General features: G+C 39.9%; 1 protein-coding gene across 1 annotated transcript; it reads right to left on the bottom strand.

Moving 5' to 3' along the window:
• Positions 1–4,041: 4,041 nt before the first annotated feature.
• On the bottom strand, positions 4,042–11,689 carry LOC130198120 (noelin-3-like). The gene is made up of 5 exons (XM_056421208.1): positions 11,610–11,689; positions 10,301–10,456; positions 9,201–9,420; positions 7,184–7,290; positions 4,042–5,861 (listed from the first exon to the last, which is right to left on the bottom strand). Exons 2-5 carry the CDS (start codon positions 10,445–10,447, stop codon positions 5,184–5,186), a joined length of 1,152 nt encoding a protein of 383 aa, XP_056277183.1. The 5' UTR covers positions 10,448–10,456; positions 11,610–11,689; the 3' UTR covers positions 4,042–5,183.
• Positions 11,690–14,486: the final 2,797 nt, after the last annotated feature.

The raw sequence follows: 14,486 nt of genomic DNA, 5'->3' as shown, positions 1-14,486 counted from the left end.
GTAATATTTTCGATTTTTGTGGGGAAGTGAGGCTAGTGGCTCCACAGTCAGTTGTACGCACAGGCTGCAAAGGGCTGTCTATACAGTACTTAATCGTTGGTTTGGCGGGCCATAAGGAATCTGTGGGGTTTAGCTGTTATATTAATGTGTCTTGTATAACAGATAAGAAAATACATTTGAGTGACAACATTGTTCAATAATCTTTTGCTTCCAGTAAATCTAGATCATGGAAACCTTTCTTAAATAACCCTTTACAATTACACTGGTCTCAAGTATCAGTAGCTGCGAGGTCGATGATGAGATGACAACACTGCATCAATAGACAATGATTCGGTTTGAAAGCAATGTACCGTTGTATTCATCGTTTTAAAGTACTGAGAGCAACAACAACAACAACAACAACAAGGGAGCGTAACAAATGCACTATTTTAAGTGACTTTGTGTTTTAATGGTATTGTCATGTGTGGGGAGAACATCACATTGTAAATCTGTAGCCATGCTGGAGCTAATAAAAAGGATGGATCACTGTAACCCGAGTCAATGCACAGTCGACAAGTCTGAGCCGTGACAGCTTTATGGAGCGCATTCATTCAAAGGAGACAAACCCTTAGCTGCTGTGCACACAGATAAGGGATGAGTGCAGATGAGTGCAGCCAAATACAGAAATGCAAACTTGGGAACAAATGACATTCAAAATGAACATAAGTGGCGTGGACAACAATGTTTTTCTATCTCTTTATCTATCTATCTATCCATCTATCCATCTCTCCATCTATCTATCTATCTATCGACAGACAACAATGGAGTTTCTACCAAAAGTTGTTGTGTCATGAAAAACCTGTATTTCAGTTTATATATTCACTACCCCACCATAAAATATCTAAGACAATCTCGGACGACAACTCTTGCCTCTTGGTTTTTAGACCCGACTTGAAAGTATCTTCGATAATCCGTAACAGTTTGAGGCGATTTTACATTTATGCTGCTCACACAGGATATAGTTTTTGTAAATTTTTTGTATTTCTGAAGGAACGTTAGTAATTGTTGTGCGTGAGGGAAAGTGATGCCTTTTCTAATACTTGTTTATTATTTATTGTCTATTCTATTGGTATATATCAATGTTAGAGGCAGGTTAGTGATTTGATATCCACTGTGTTAAACCATGCATTCAAGTTGTACATTTTTCTCTGACAGAACTGTCTTCAACTGTTATAATAAAACAATATTGTTGTTCCTTTTTAATCTTATCATTGTTTAAAGAAAGCTGATTGGCCTGCAGTTAAAAAAGAAGAAACCGACAAGGTGTTGACATTTTAAAGCACTGTTTATGAGGTTGTTGGTGCGGACAAAGACGATTAAGAGTGATCAACAGGTTGTAGGGATTAAGGGGATGCAAGTAAAAAATAATTATTTCTGAAAAAGCAAAGTTCCTCCTAGTGTGAATTGTAAACAAGATCAACTGAGACATGTTATAAATAAATACTTTCAAAAATAAATGTTGGCTACAGAGTGAAAGTCTCTGTGAAACATAACCTCACACCAACATCCAGGGTGCTTCATGAAAATTACTGATGTAGGCCTATGTAAATAAAATCAACCCAACCTGACAAAGAGCCAAACTCTATGCTCAATTAAAGGGGGAAGGTGTATTACATTTAGGGGGATATTTTGACAGAAAGGGAATATCATGTAGTTTAACCCTTGTGTTGCCTTCGGGTCAAAATGACCCGAAGGCGACAGGAGGGTGAAACATTGAATCGGGTCAAATTGACCCGAAGGCAACACAAGGGATAAAGTATGTTTTCTTTAGAGTAAACATGCTTTCCTTGGGGCTGGTGTAAGTACAGCTCATGGAGGAGGTGATATTTCTGAGTTTCAGCTCACAGTTGTCAGGATGATTTGTAGCATGCTATAATCAAAATGATCAAAAAATATACTATCAGTATATTTCCCATTTCCCGTTGTGCTTAACATATTTTATTTGAATCCTGAAACCGACAGCTCAAGTCATGCACATTGTTGGTTTGCAGTATTATACCATAACAATGACATGTAAGGGTTCCCAGTAGATACTCATTGGATGATCGTGATCATACAAATCATACTTTTTTTTTTAAAGAAAAAAAGCAACTTGCTGAATTCCTTTTGTTTTGCGGTTGTTGATAAGCATCAGCCACAAAAAAACCTGCCCTCCCATTTCAGCTGATTGGAAAATTTGGAAATAAGACAAATGAAATTGGAATTTTTTCTACTCTCCTAAATCCCGAGTTTCATCACGATACGATATTTGATCAATTCGCAATAAGCTGTTTGCTTACATCAAAAAGTCTGCTACATACAACTTTGACTTAATTCAATTCAATGTTGTAAGATGTGCAGGAGTTAAAACATGAGGAGGTCTTTGACACTGGTGCACTCCGGGGATAAATATATCAGGAGATCCATACTGTGTTTCCAAAGGACTGGAGTTACTGTGGCTGCTTTCCTGACCTTTAAAGATGCTTCCTGTCTGACCTGCATTGATCTGACCTGGAGGAGAGCACCGAGCCTGTCAGAGACTGAGCTGTGGGAGGTCAGTGTGTCCATATAAGTGTGTGAATGTGTGCCTACTTCTGTGTTCCTCGCCATAACAAGGCTTTCTAATGAGTCAACATACACATTTCAGTTGCTTTGAATGACATCTCCCTTGTTTACATTTCTCAGTAATCCACATCACTTGCCTTCAGATATCTTTCACAATGTGCATGTTCCTTTTTCCATATTGTGTTTCTTTTGTTTTTAAACAGTCCTTGAAGGAGCAACCACTGTTTTGGTCAGATTTTCTTGGGCAGAAGTGAGCGAGGGAAGAAGGTTTTCAGAGGGAGGGATGAAGGCGGCAAGGGTGGTGGCAGTGGAGAAGGCAGAGGGATGAAGAGGTTGAGGGTGGTTGCCAATTTCTTTGGGCGGAAGGTAGGATGAAGGTCACCCGAGCGAGTGATGAAGGCGACGAGGGCGGGACCGCTTCGTCCCTCGTTTCGGAGACCGACTTGCGGCGAGGGACGAGGCAGATTATTTTTGGTAGACGGTCGCGAGGGATGAAGGTCACCTGAGTGAGGGATGAAGGCAGTGAGGGTGATGGCGATGGCGGCGACCGCCTCGTCCCACGCTCGGGAGAGCGCCTTGCTTTGAGGGACAAGGCCGATTTTGCACTGTAATTATGTAAAATTACATTTACATTTAGTAATACATTTATTTCACAAGTGTTGTTATTATTTACTTTGCAAATTCTAATTAATAAATAAATAATGATATGATTAACAAATAAATTAGAATATATTAATATTAGATCAAATTCACAAGCAATCAAAATTGATTCCACCTTTTACCAATGGCAATATTAAGGTGATTTACATATTTATAGCAATGTCATATTATACAGTGTAGTATTAAATAGGCCATTGTAACTGATTGATTTTACTGTTGCTACGTTATGTAGTTGATGCTGATCATGTTGTAGTTTGACTTAAACATTTGAATGCACTATTTTAGTTTGTAACAGTATTTGTACATTATGGTATTGATGCTTTTACCTAAGTAAAATATCTGAGTACTTCTTCTGCCATGGACTGAAAGTAACAGGGAGAACAATACCTCTTAATGTAATTAAAGCTCTGACAAAGAGTTACAGCAATGTAAAATGAGAAAGGTAGTGCAGGAAATAAGAAATCACCTCAGTCGCTTTGTCATTTTCAGAGGACAATGAAAAAAGATTGTTGGCAGAAAGGCATTGTTATTTAAAGTGATTTCAGATTAAATCCTAGTGCAGTCCTTCATGTCAGAAACATTTCAGTGTTCCCTTTTTGTTGCAAAAAAATCCCTTGAACAAATTTACTCTGCACAAATACACAGAACTTAATAAACAATATTTTTTTATTTTGCTCATGTATAACTTCTTATTTACACAAATGAATGTTTATTAAAGTGATCTACTGCTGTCTGTATCAATGGACCATTGATACAACTAGAGAAAAGGAGAATGAGATGTTGTGTGGATACAAAATACACAAATCTACAGTTACAGTACAGTAAATGCTTTTAGGATAGCCAACATTCATGCACGAGAGCTGTTATCCATAGGTTTACAGAACGTACTGCACTGAATAAGGCATACAAGCAGTTACTGAAGTTACAAAAAAGCTAATTTCTCAAAGTACTAAGTTAAGGGAAACCATTTTTACGGTTTGCTGACATACTTTGACTTAGTACTTTAAGACATCCTCTGACCTGGATGACTGAGAATCTTCATAGACACAAGAAAGCCAAGTACAATAACTATACAGATGCATTATGCACATTTCTCATTGTCTTGTAAAAGGTCAAGTGCAAAATCTTTTGAAAGAAAAGGTACAATGATAAGTTGAAAGCTAAATGGAGGAAGTGAAAGACTGGAATAAATTAATAGATGATGATGAATAAATGTCAAGGAATGAATGGAAACAAAACAAACAATTAGTAAACAGTCACAATTTGACGACATTAGAGGTGTGCATATTTGCAATACTGAATGAGAACCATGATTATGAAGCTTTCATTTTCGAGAGAAAAGGGAACTAGAAATTACAGGATGTTCAGTGTTTCTAAAAGTTGCTGATTAAAAGTGCCATTATTAAATTGAAAATGTGTTACCTGCAATATGTTTCATATTGGACATCCACATTTTGTGCGGCCATCTATTATCCCCGCCAGGAGGATCATACAATCAATAGAGTGTGCATTATTACCTTAGTATGCGTGTGTGTGAGTCATTGTGTGTGCACCCCTGTCCATGGTTAATCTTGCATTTTGGTGCAGCACACTGCATAATATTTCGGGTGCTCAGTTATGGCTACATGCTTCTAATGCTTACAGTGACTCACACTTTCTAAACCAATTGTGGGTTTCATATTTATTCAAAATACGACAGTGGTTGTTACGTTCACACCTGGCGGAGATGCTGCGGAGAAGTTTTTTTATAGAAACCGCTATGTATCCACATGGGGAAGGTCATAATTGGTTAACTCTTCGTATGAAGTAGCAAATTGTACGATGTCTGTAAATGAAAGTGTATAAAATGCCAAAAAATAATCGAGGAAATTACATAAATACATTAATTCGAACATTCAATAGAACGATTAATTTTTTCCACGTTTTCTTATTTTCACGACTTAAGAGTCATCCTCAGTTTTGATGATGTGGAAAAGTGTAACATTAAAAAGGACTTGGTGGCCATTGTTCCAGCCGTAGAGTGCGCGATCCCTGGCATTGTAGTCCAACATAGACATGTGGAAGTACTGGTTGTGAAAGGGAATGTCTGTATACTCGTATGTGGAGGTTTTAGTGGAGTAAGCGTAGTACACCTTAGCACCGGTGAGGTGGGAGTTTGTGATGTAGAGCGTCCCACAGATCATAAAAGACTCGCCGGCATTCCTCTTCGAGTATTCTGTGTTCCAAGTGTTGAGGATCTGGAGCGTGTCCGGGTTCAGCTGGCTGATGACTATGTTCCCGGCGTTTTGGTTGGTGGCGTACACGGCCCACAGGCCCAGCTCGTCCGCCATCAGGTCGATGTCAGAGAAGCCTCCCCACGTGTAGGGGTAAACGTTATGGAACCCCGCGGACTCCAGGGCCCTCTGGGTGACCACGCGGCCCGTCTCGAAGCTGTACCTCACGATGATGTTGCTCTGCATCTTGTTGTAGTACAGAGAGCCGTTGTACACCACATGGTCGGTTCCGGCCCATTTGAAAGGCAGGTTGTAGGTTCTCAACTCAACTCCTGCCACAAAATCATCTATGGATTTAAACTCTTTCACTATCTTGTTGTTGGTGTAGCTGTCCATGTACCAGACCTGAGGACAAATAAGTACAGACAACGTTCCTGTGAAATTATAACCACCTGTAAAACAAAACGTTATCTATATACAGTATGTGATGATGGGGCTTTCTCAACAGAAAAAAGAGGATGAAGAATACAGGTGCTTCATAAAAGTGGAAATAAAAAGACCCAGACATTTGTTGTAGGCCAGAAGTTCAATGATTTGAATTGGTATTGATAAGGTCAAATTAACCACTGTAGGAAACGGACGCTTTTTGGATTTATAATCTCCGAATACTCCATCTGAATGAAGATTTTAGTATTTGAGAGTTTTTATAGTTTTATAAAGGATAGTTAAATAATAATAATAATAATAATAATTATTATTATTATTATAATAATTATTAATAATAATTTAGTAGTATTTCATTCGTTTGTAGATACACAAAATTCTGTATAAATTCATTTTCAACCAGGCAGGTGACACAATGCAAATTCCTGCTTCATGCCGTTACCATGATGAACAGTTGCTGGTAGGAACAGCCAAAATATCAGCAAAGTTTCAGCTAAACTAAAGAAAGAGTTGGTGAAACACATGGATGTTGTCAAATAATAATTTTAAAAAGCAAGCAAAGAAAATAGTGAAATTGCTTCAAAAAATGTTTTGCTTGACTCAAAAAAGCCGTTTTCCTTTCTGTGACACTTATTTAACTTGAAGAGCAACCTGACTGATTACCAAAAGTAAACACAACAGGAGGGAAGCAATTGTATGTAGATTACTAAGCCTGTCTGTCTTTTTGAAAACAAAGGTTTTGCAGATGAGGATGAAAATGCATTGTCATGTTCGTTTAAGCCCCAGGGATGCACACAATGTCGGTTGGTAAGACTGAATGTTAAAAAAAGTTGTTTCTCTTCATGAAACCTCCACAGGGTATTACTCTATCTCTCTCTGCACTCTCATATCTGACTCTATTCTGCTAGATTGCATAAGTAACAGTTTATTGTGTACTTTTATTTTAGAGTTTTAAATTGCAGCTTCCTTCAAAAGCTGGCCATTAATGTGTCAAGTGCTGAGTGGATAATTGACAAAGTATATAAAGACTGTGCTTTTAGCTCTTCCCGTATACACGCTGATGAAGGCGTTGTGCCATAACGCATATAGGGAATGAAGTGTGTAAAGTTGTGTTTAATTTAAAAGAATGCCCAACATGTCCAGAGAGAGACATCAACATTTATGTTTGATCCCAGCAGTTAAAGTGAGTAACAACAGGAGGGAAGCAGTTGTATGTAGATTATTAAACATTGTGTTGCTTCAAAGGCTCGCAGCGTGCAGAGAAGACCATTAACTCGGCTCACCCTGTTGTTTTGGGGAGACGCCTGTGGGTCGGTCATCCAGGCTCCAAATCTGGTGCCTGAAGTTTTCACAGTCAGCGGCCCAGTGATCTTCATTAGCTTGCCACATGCTGCGGACACATCACACAGCTTTGGTCACATACAGCACGCACTGCTTCCGCTTCACAAGATAACACTATGGTAATGCTGGAATAAATACAATACGTGGCTGACGGATAAACAACAAAGTTCTAGATATGGACTGTTGCGTGTTCAGCATCTGGACTCTCATATTATAGAAACAAAGAGGATAACCGGATACGCTGCCACAAAGCAACTGGATAAAACACATGCTTCAATATTTTAATTAATATTTCCAGACACTTTCCTCGTACCAAATGACAGTATTCCCTATTTAGTATTTAATCACTATTTCACTGGATCAATCAAAGCTTCACGCACTATGTAATCATCTCGAGCTCAGGCAGATTTCCAGCCGCATATCATCAGCATTCACATGTTATTCACATTGGCACTTTGAAAGGCTCCATCCGAGTTGAAAACATGGCAGTTGGCAAATTGAAGTTTAGCTATGCAAACCATTATCAGAGGGACGGCTGCTCTGAAGCCAGAATGAAATGAGAACACACTGTGCTTCAGGGTTGTCAAAATTGGCCAAAGAAATCATTCAAACACAAAGGTTCGAACTATTTTAATATCTTTAATTTGCTCATTATGTTGATGGCATCGTGTCCGAAATGGCTGCAAGCGATGCGCCAACTTTCTGGGCGACGCCCGGTTTTTATCCTCGCTTTTGGTCAGACGTCCTGTTTCTATTTTCTCCAGTTGCTGGGTAAAGGTAAAATGAGGAGTTATCCATACAATACCTCCTCCTTCACTACAAAATCCTAAGTAATAGCTTGAGGGAGGTCGACAGGAAGCTGAACATTTCCTACCTGCTGTTGACCGTATTGTATGTCATTTCCAGTAAATATGACAATATAAATACTTGTTTTTTCTATTTTAAAAAGTGTAAATGTCAGAGTATGGTACTACTCACCCATGTGGGTTACGCACAGCTCATGCGTGGTAGTTTACATGACATAACGTAACGCTTGCTGTTAGGACAGACTGTCTCTCTTCCAATCAATATAAAATCAAATCATCAATAGATGTGTCTGCGAAAACACTGTTGATTTGAAAACTATCTTGGTTCAGTAAATGTCTGCCTGTCCGTCAGCCCGGTGGATGAAAGTGAGCGAGCTGCTGCTAGTTTCCCAGTAAAACGTAAATGCAGACAGTTGCGTTGCTGCGGATGTTTTTTCCCCCAAAATTAATTTTCATTTCCACAATTGAATATCTGTTTTAGGCTGAGCATCACTGCCTGCTATTATAAATAAAAATGTATGTATTCATATATTTCTTCACCACTGGCTTTGGTGCTTTTACCGTCGCAGGGTTTCCACCCTCCATCACTTTTTCGTTTTAAAATCCGATCCATATTGTGTCGTTGCTTACAGTGATTGGCTTAATGATACTTAATGGGACTGGTCATTGAAGTTATAGATTTGAATGTACGTTTAAAAAAAAAAAATCTGAATTCTGAAGCACATTCAGATCAAAGATTTGTAAATGACCAAATCGTTTAATTTAGTATTTAATCTAACCTATTGGTATTACCTTTGTGGCCAGCTTGATGGCGCACTGAAGCCCACTGGTTGAGTACAGCTGAGTTACACATCGAAAGGAACTACAGCTTCAGTTCCAAACAACGAAGGAACCAGAATGATTACAAATTAAACATGAATTTAGCAATCAGGATGTTGCCCTGTGTAATCCTCCATTGCACTCGTGTTATTTAGCAGCTCCCACCTTTTACCTGTGGCTGAGGAAATTGTTCTCTGAGGATTTCTCAAGACTATTTCTGCTCCCCTAAAAATGCAATCTGATTATTGCTGCAATAATTGTGCCTATGATTCCTTTGCCATCAAATAATCTGGGCTCACCGTTCCTAAAGCTGCTTGTTCTGCGATGGACTTACTGAGTTTGCTCATGCAGTTGCGGAGCCGATTTTCCAGATGTAGGACCCTCTGTTGCAGCTCCTCGTAGTTGTACGCTCCTATTTCCTCCTGGATGCCCATCAACACGGCAGACAGGTTCCTGATCTCCTCTTTGAACTGGGAGATGACCTTGGCATCTGCCTTGTATTGCTCCAGGACCGGTATTAGCGGTCGCAGGGACTCCATCTTTCCCTTTAGCTCCTAGAAAACAACAAAACAAAAGCACTGCAAAGTACCTGTCTGCAAATCTCTCAATCCAGGAAGACAGAACATATGATTCAAAAAAATGGAAGCACATTTTCTCCTCCCTTTGTTTCGCTTGTTTTGTTGGTTTTAGAAATTGTGATTTTCAAGACCAGATATCGAAAGATGGACATATTATTGCAAACTGTATTCGGTACTATGATCTTATTGCATCTTCTGATGCTAGTGAGTACATCCTCTGTTTTACACAAAATGCAGAGTCTTCTTACTTTTTTATTATTACAGAAAACATTGTTGTTTCAGATGAAACTGTAACATTATTTTTTTTTTTTAATAAAAAATAATTTTGAAATAATTGCAGACAAGATTGTCTGTACCCGGAGGAAAGGGGAAACTCTAATAAGACCCATACACATTAAACTGATGGATGATAATAATCATTATAATAAATGCCCTTGTTACAGTTGTGTTCACAAGTGCACAGGAAGAGGCAGCAGCATGTATAACGTTATACAAGAGATGAGCTTATGAAAGTGAAAAATACACTGAAAAACTAGAATATTGTATTTGAGCACTGCTGCAAAAAGTACATTACTCTTTGCCTACATGTTGTTTTTACAATTGTAAATGTAAATCCTTCATGTAACCATCAGAATCTGATCACGAGTTTTAAGAATCCATGCTGGATGCTTTCCTCCCAGCCTGTCTACCCTTTAAGACCAGTGAGTCCTCATGGGCATTCGTAGACATGTATTGATCTAGTCAGGAATGAAAGTGAATCTATTCAGATGCTCCGGAGGTTTATATGCAGAAGAGATCCTTTCACAGCCTCTCCTGTGATGTTTCTCACAAAGTTAAACCTCAATTAAAAATATACCTGAAAGTTTTTGTTGACGAGCGCCTTCCTGTCCGATTCCATCTGCCGAAACTTTGACCGCAATCCTTTGATCTGGTTCTCCATCCTCATGATATACTGAAAGTCCCTCTGCGTCCGCAGGTTCAGAACCTCAATTGACTGCGACATGTTCTGCACCTTTGGAAAAGAATGAAACAGTGCAGCATTGATTTTCCATCCACTACAAGATTAAAATGTCCCCCATGTTCAGCTGTTCAGGAGCCTGCAATGCTCTCACTTCCCAAGGAACCAATCAACATTTTAACCTCCAACAGGATTATGTGTTCACCATCCATGTGTAAACTGAATAGAGCTTTTTACTGGGATACGTAACTGTGCCATGCAACTTGCTCTGTTTGATAAACTATTGAATAGGCTGGGTATAATAACACATTTCAGAGATATTTGACACAGAAACATTATCGTGTCTCTTGTTTGACAAACGCTCAGTTGGTTTTGGGGGCATGTGAACAAGAATAAATGTGGGCCTCTCACTTTTCTCTTTGGCTCTAATTTTAACTAACCGACGCTCCTGAAGCGCATCACAAGCAAAGTGGCATACATTGTGTTCTGCATACTTTTTTGGCTCTGGTAGAGGGATCCTGAAATGGCCTCACTGGAGCCCCGAGGCAGCTCAGTACATTAGTATCAAAGGCCCCAGTGAATGACAGCTTACAACATCAACATGTAGGCTACACCAATCTTTCCGAATGAGGCATCATGATTGAGGGAAGGGCAATATGTGTGTTTGTAGATGAAACATAAAAAATAAAAAAATCATTTGAATTTAAAAGTCATGTTTCTATTCATTTCACAATCTTGGTTATTCAGAGCTACTTTTGTAATAAATTCAAAATGCATGCTTTTAAAAAGAACATTTTGCTGGACTGTAAATAAATCATATGTTTTACATTTTGACACCTATAATGTTCCTAATCATAAGCTTAAAGCCTGATACTAATCAACCAATAGCCTTCAATGGATGTTAGCGAAAACAGAGGAACATTCCAGTTCTGTCTCGGCGGGATGGAGAGCAGCCATTCAGCTGATGTCTTCCATGCAATATGTGCAGAAGTGGAAAATAGGGTTATGGACCTGGCTGGTGCAATCTCTCTGAGGATTAGTGCAACAAAGAAGCATGAATAAAGATGGAAAGCCATATGATGTGTGAGGTGTGCTGGTTGCTTACAGTAAATATGTGTGTTTAAAGAGTGTGCATTGTGTCAGAAGCCGCCGTGTGTGTGTGTGTGTGTGTGTGTTTGTCTGTGTGTGTGTGTCCATGTGCACATACCTTCTCCAGGAGCTGGCGGAGCTGTCTGCCTTTGGCATCTCTGGAGCACAGGTTCTGTTCAGGTGCCACCACCGTGCAGATACAACGCCCATCTGCATCTTGAGCTGAGCTGTACACCTGCCACCCCTCTTTCGGCCTGATGGTCTGCATACAGGAATATGGGTACAGTTGTAAATGCACAGCACACTCATCGACAGGTAGATGCACTAAAAAGATTTAACTCTGAAGATATAAAATGATGGCACACAAAGATTAGGTTTTCTTATTTTTTCTCACGGGTCATCCAGTATTCTACCCGCCCATCTTATTGATCAAAGTGTTGGACAGGTCGGTGGCTATTAAAGACACACAGAGCATCAATATTATTTGAACAACAATTCTGTTTATTGTCATCATGGGAAATTAACATAGCCTCCTGCCAAATACGGGCACCCTTTGACTGCGGATAGTACATGTGTCTGCACTACAAGCGTGTTTGGCAGACACACAGACATTATTTGGATTTTGTTCTGCTTTCTAAAACTCAGTCTGGCTAGAGAATAACATGTGACACTTGTGGATATAAAAGAGGAGTGGCCATGTTTTCAAAGAGCAGGTGTCCGTTTCCTTCTCCCATTCATCCGTACCTGTCAGTCTGTGCAGTTTAAAGAGCGTTTGGTTTCAGCCATGAAAGCTCATGGCCCCTCTGAGCAGGCAGAGACGTCACCAAAGGAAAATACTCAGACTTTGACTTTCATCATGATCACTTTGTTGTTCTGTTGTCTTCCAGCCAGAGAAAAGTTCTGTGTTTTAATGATGAAATGGCTGATTAAGCCATGGATAATGTATGTTGTGAATATTGAATCTCTAATGTAGCTTTTAACACCTACTGTGCCACATCTTCTTGCTTTCTTATCTGGAAGTTAAAAAACAAAATTTAAAACAAACTTCTGCCCTATCGATCTCCTGAGCTCACCTCTCTTATGGTACCGTTATCAGATTGTAAGAAAATGTCTGCAGGTATTATCAAAACACAATCTTTGTAGTCCTTGCTATTGGCTATTGGTGACTTGTATGATCTTGTAATTAAAGCATATTCTACTGATACCCTGATGCTAGATTGCTCCTTTTATGCCTGTGAGACAAAAGACATGAAAGTAGAAAATCATAGTCTCACCACTACAATATTATTTTTGAAATGATCTGCCGCCTCTGAACTCTTGCTCAACAATAGTGATGTTGCATTGTAATATCTGGAGGTCAGGTGTGGTACGTTGCAGTAGTGTGAGAGCTGCTGGGTGCACCATGACTGTAGCTGCCTCGCTCATGTCCTCATAGCGGGATGGAATAAAAGAGGGAAAGAAAAAACTCACTCACCTCTTTTCCTTATACTTTCAGAAGAATAATCCAGTTTCACTCCTACGTTAAACAGTCTTTCTCCACTGTCTCTTGAGTGATGCACCCCCCCCCCCCCCCTCTCCTCACTCTCACATTTGCTCATATCGAAATGGATCTGTAGCTCAGTCAAGCCAGATGCGCCCGACAACTCTGCACAAAAGACTTTTTTCCTTTATTCAGACAGCTGGTTCCTTGTTTTTTTCTGTTCATTTAGACTTTCTGACAGATGTTCTATTCAGTTGTCAGTAATCTGTAAACGTTTCCTGTTTGTGTGAACAATCGAGTATAGCATTAATTCTGCACACCACTTTCAATCATGGCAAGGTGGTATAGGATGTGAGGGCACTGCTGACACTGGCACAGGGAGTGCACTTTGCACGGTGGGATGAACCGAATAGACCATTGTTCTCTCCCAAATGGCTTTGTGATCTACAAGCTGCTCTTCCTCATGTGCGATGATGCTCCCGATGATGCATTTCCATTTTGTGAAGCGCAGCATACGTTTCCCTACCAAGCGAGGCATTTGAAAAACAAATTGGAGTAAGGTAGCGCTAAAAAATACACGACATGAGACAATGCACAACATTTCAGTGAAAGTAAGAATATTTCTGTATCAAGATGTTTCGTGCAGCTTGTCTAGGATGGGCATTTAGAGATAATTCATAGCAGCAATATATTTTATTTATTTATGTATACCTTTACAATGATTTAACTCTCCTGCAGATGTGAGTTATATGCCTGGCAGTACTCCAGGATCAATATTAATGCTATTTGGTTGATGTAGGCAATAAACATCAGTGCTATGAGGCTGCATCTTCCCACCACTTTATTTTGATCTTTGTTATTTCAGTTTTATGTCTGTTTTGTTCTTGTTGATTACTACCAATGCTGATGTGCATACAGGCAACAGAGACTACAGCAAAGAAGCAGCCAAACGTGCAAAAAATGCCAGGAACCTGAGCTGGTTAATTTTCTCTGTTGTTGGTGATTCACTGACCATTGTGCAAGGCTCCACCCTAGTTTTACAACATAACTTTTAATAAACAAGGAGTATACGTTGCATTATTAGCTCGTGTTGGAGTTCTTTTTGAGAGAAATGTGAAGGCAGGGAACTCACCACTGAAGGGCAGTATCCGATCAGCAGCAGAAACAGCAGCGGGTTCAGGACCACGGACAGCGACCACATTGTGTCGGATGCGTTAACGTTCCCCTCCGCAGCTCCTCAGACGGGTACAGCAGTTTACGCGCAGGTTTCTGGCCGTGGGCTCGCGCCACCTCGTTCACTACGCGCCGGTAAAAAACACGGCTTCCTGAGGAGGAGGAGGAGGAGGAGGGGGGCACATCCAACCACTCGTCCCCGTCGCGCGTGCCATGTGGGCAGCGGGGAGAAATCTCCTTACTGCAAGAAAGTGAAAAAAGTTTAGGTTACAGGGACTCTTCTTCACGGATATGACGTCATCCAGCTGCCTCTCTCTTGACTTTTAATGAATTCCGCGTGCG

This window comes from Pseudoliparis swirei, chromosome 8 (assembly GCF_029220125.1).
Source record: "Pseudoliparis swirei isolate HS2019 ecotype Mariana Trench chromosome 8, NWPU_hadal_v1, whole genome shotgun sequence".
NCBI classification, from domain to species: domain Eukaryota; kingdom Metazoa; phylum Chordata; class Actinopteri; order Perciformes; family Liparidae; genus Pseudoliparis; species Pseudoliparis swirei.
Note: the sequence above shows the minus strand (reverse complement) of the source record. Positions and strands in the feature narration are given on the sequence as shown.

What these genes read in the sequence shown, in the direction of transcription:
- LOC130198120 (XM_056421208.1), bottom strand. Translation starts at nt 10,447, where the DNA reads ATGTCGCAGTCAATTGAGGTTCTGAACCTGCGGACGCAGAGGGACTTT. An exon ending in CAACTGCATGAGCAAACTCA is followed by an intron (nt 7,291 to 9,200) that starts GTAAGTCCATCG and finishes ATGTGTCCGCAG; the next exon opens with CATGTGGCAAGCTAATGAAG. An exon ending in CGTCTCCCCAAAACAACAGG is followed by an intron (nt 5,862 to 7,183) that starts GTGAGCCGAGTT and finishes ATTTGTCCTCAG; the next exon opens with GTCTGGTACATGGACAGCTA.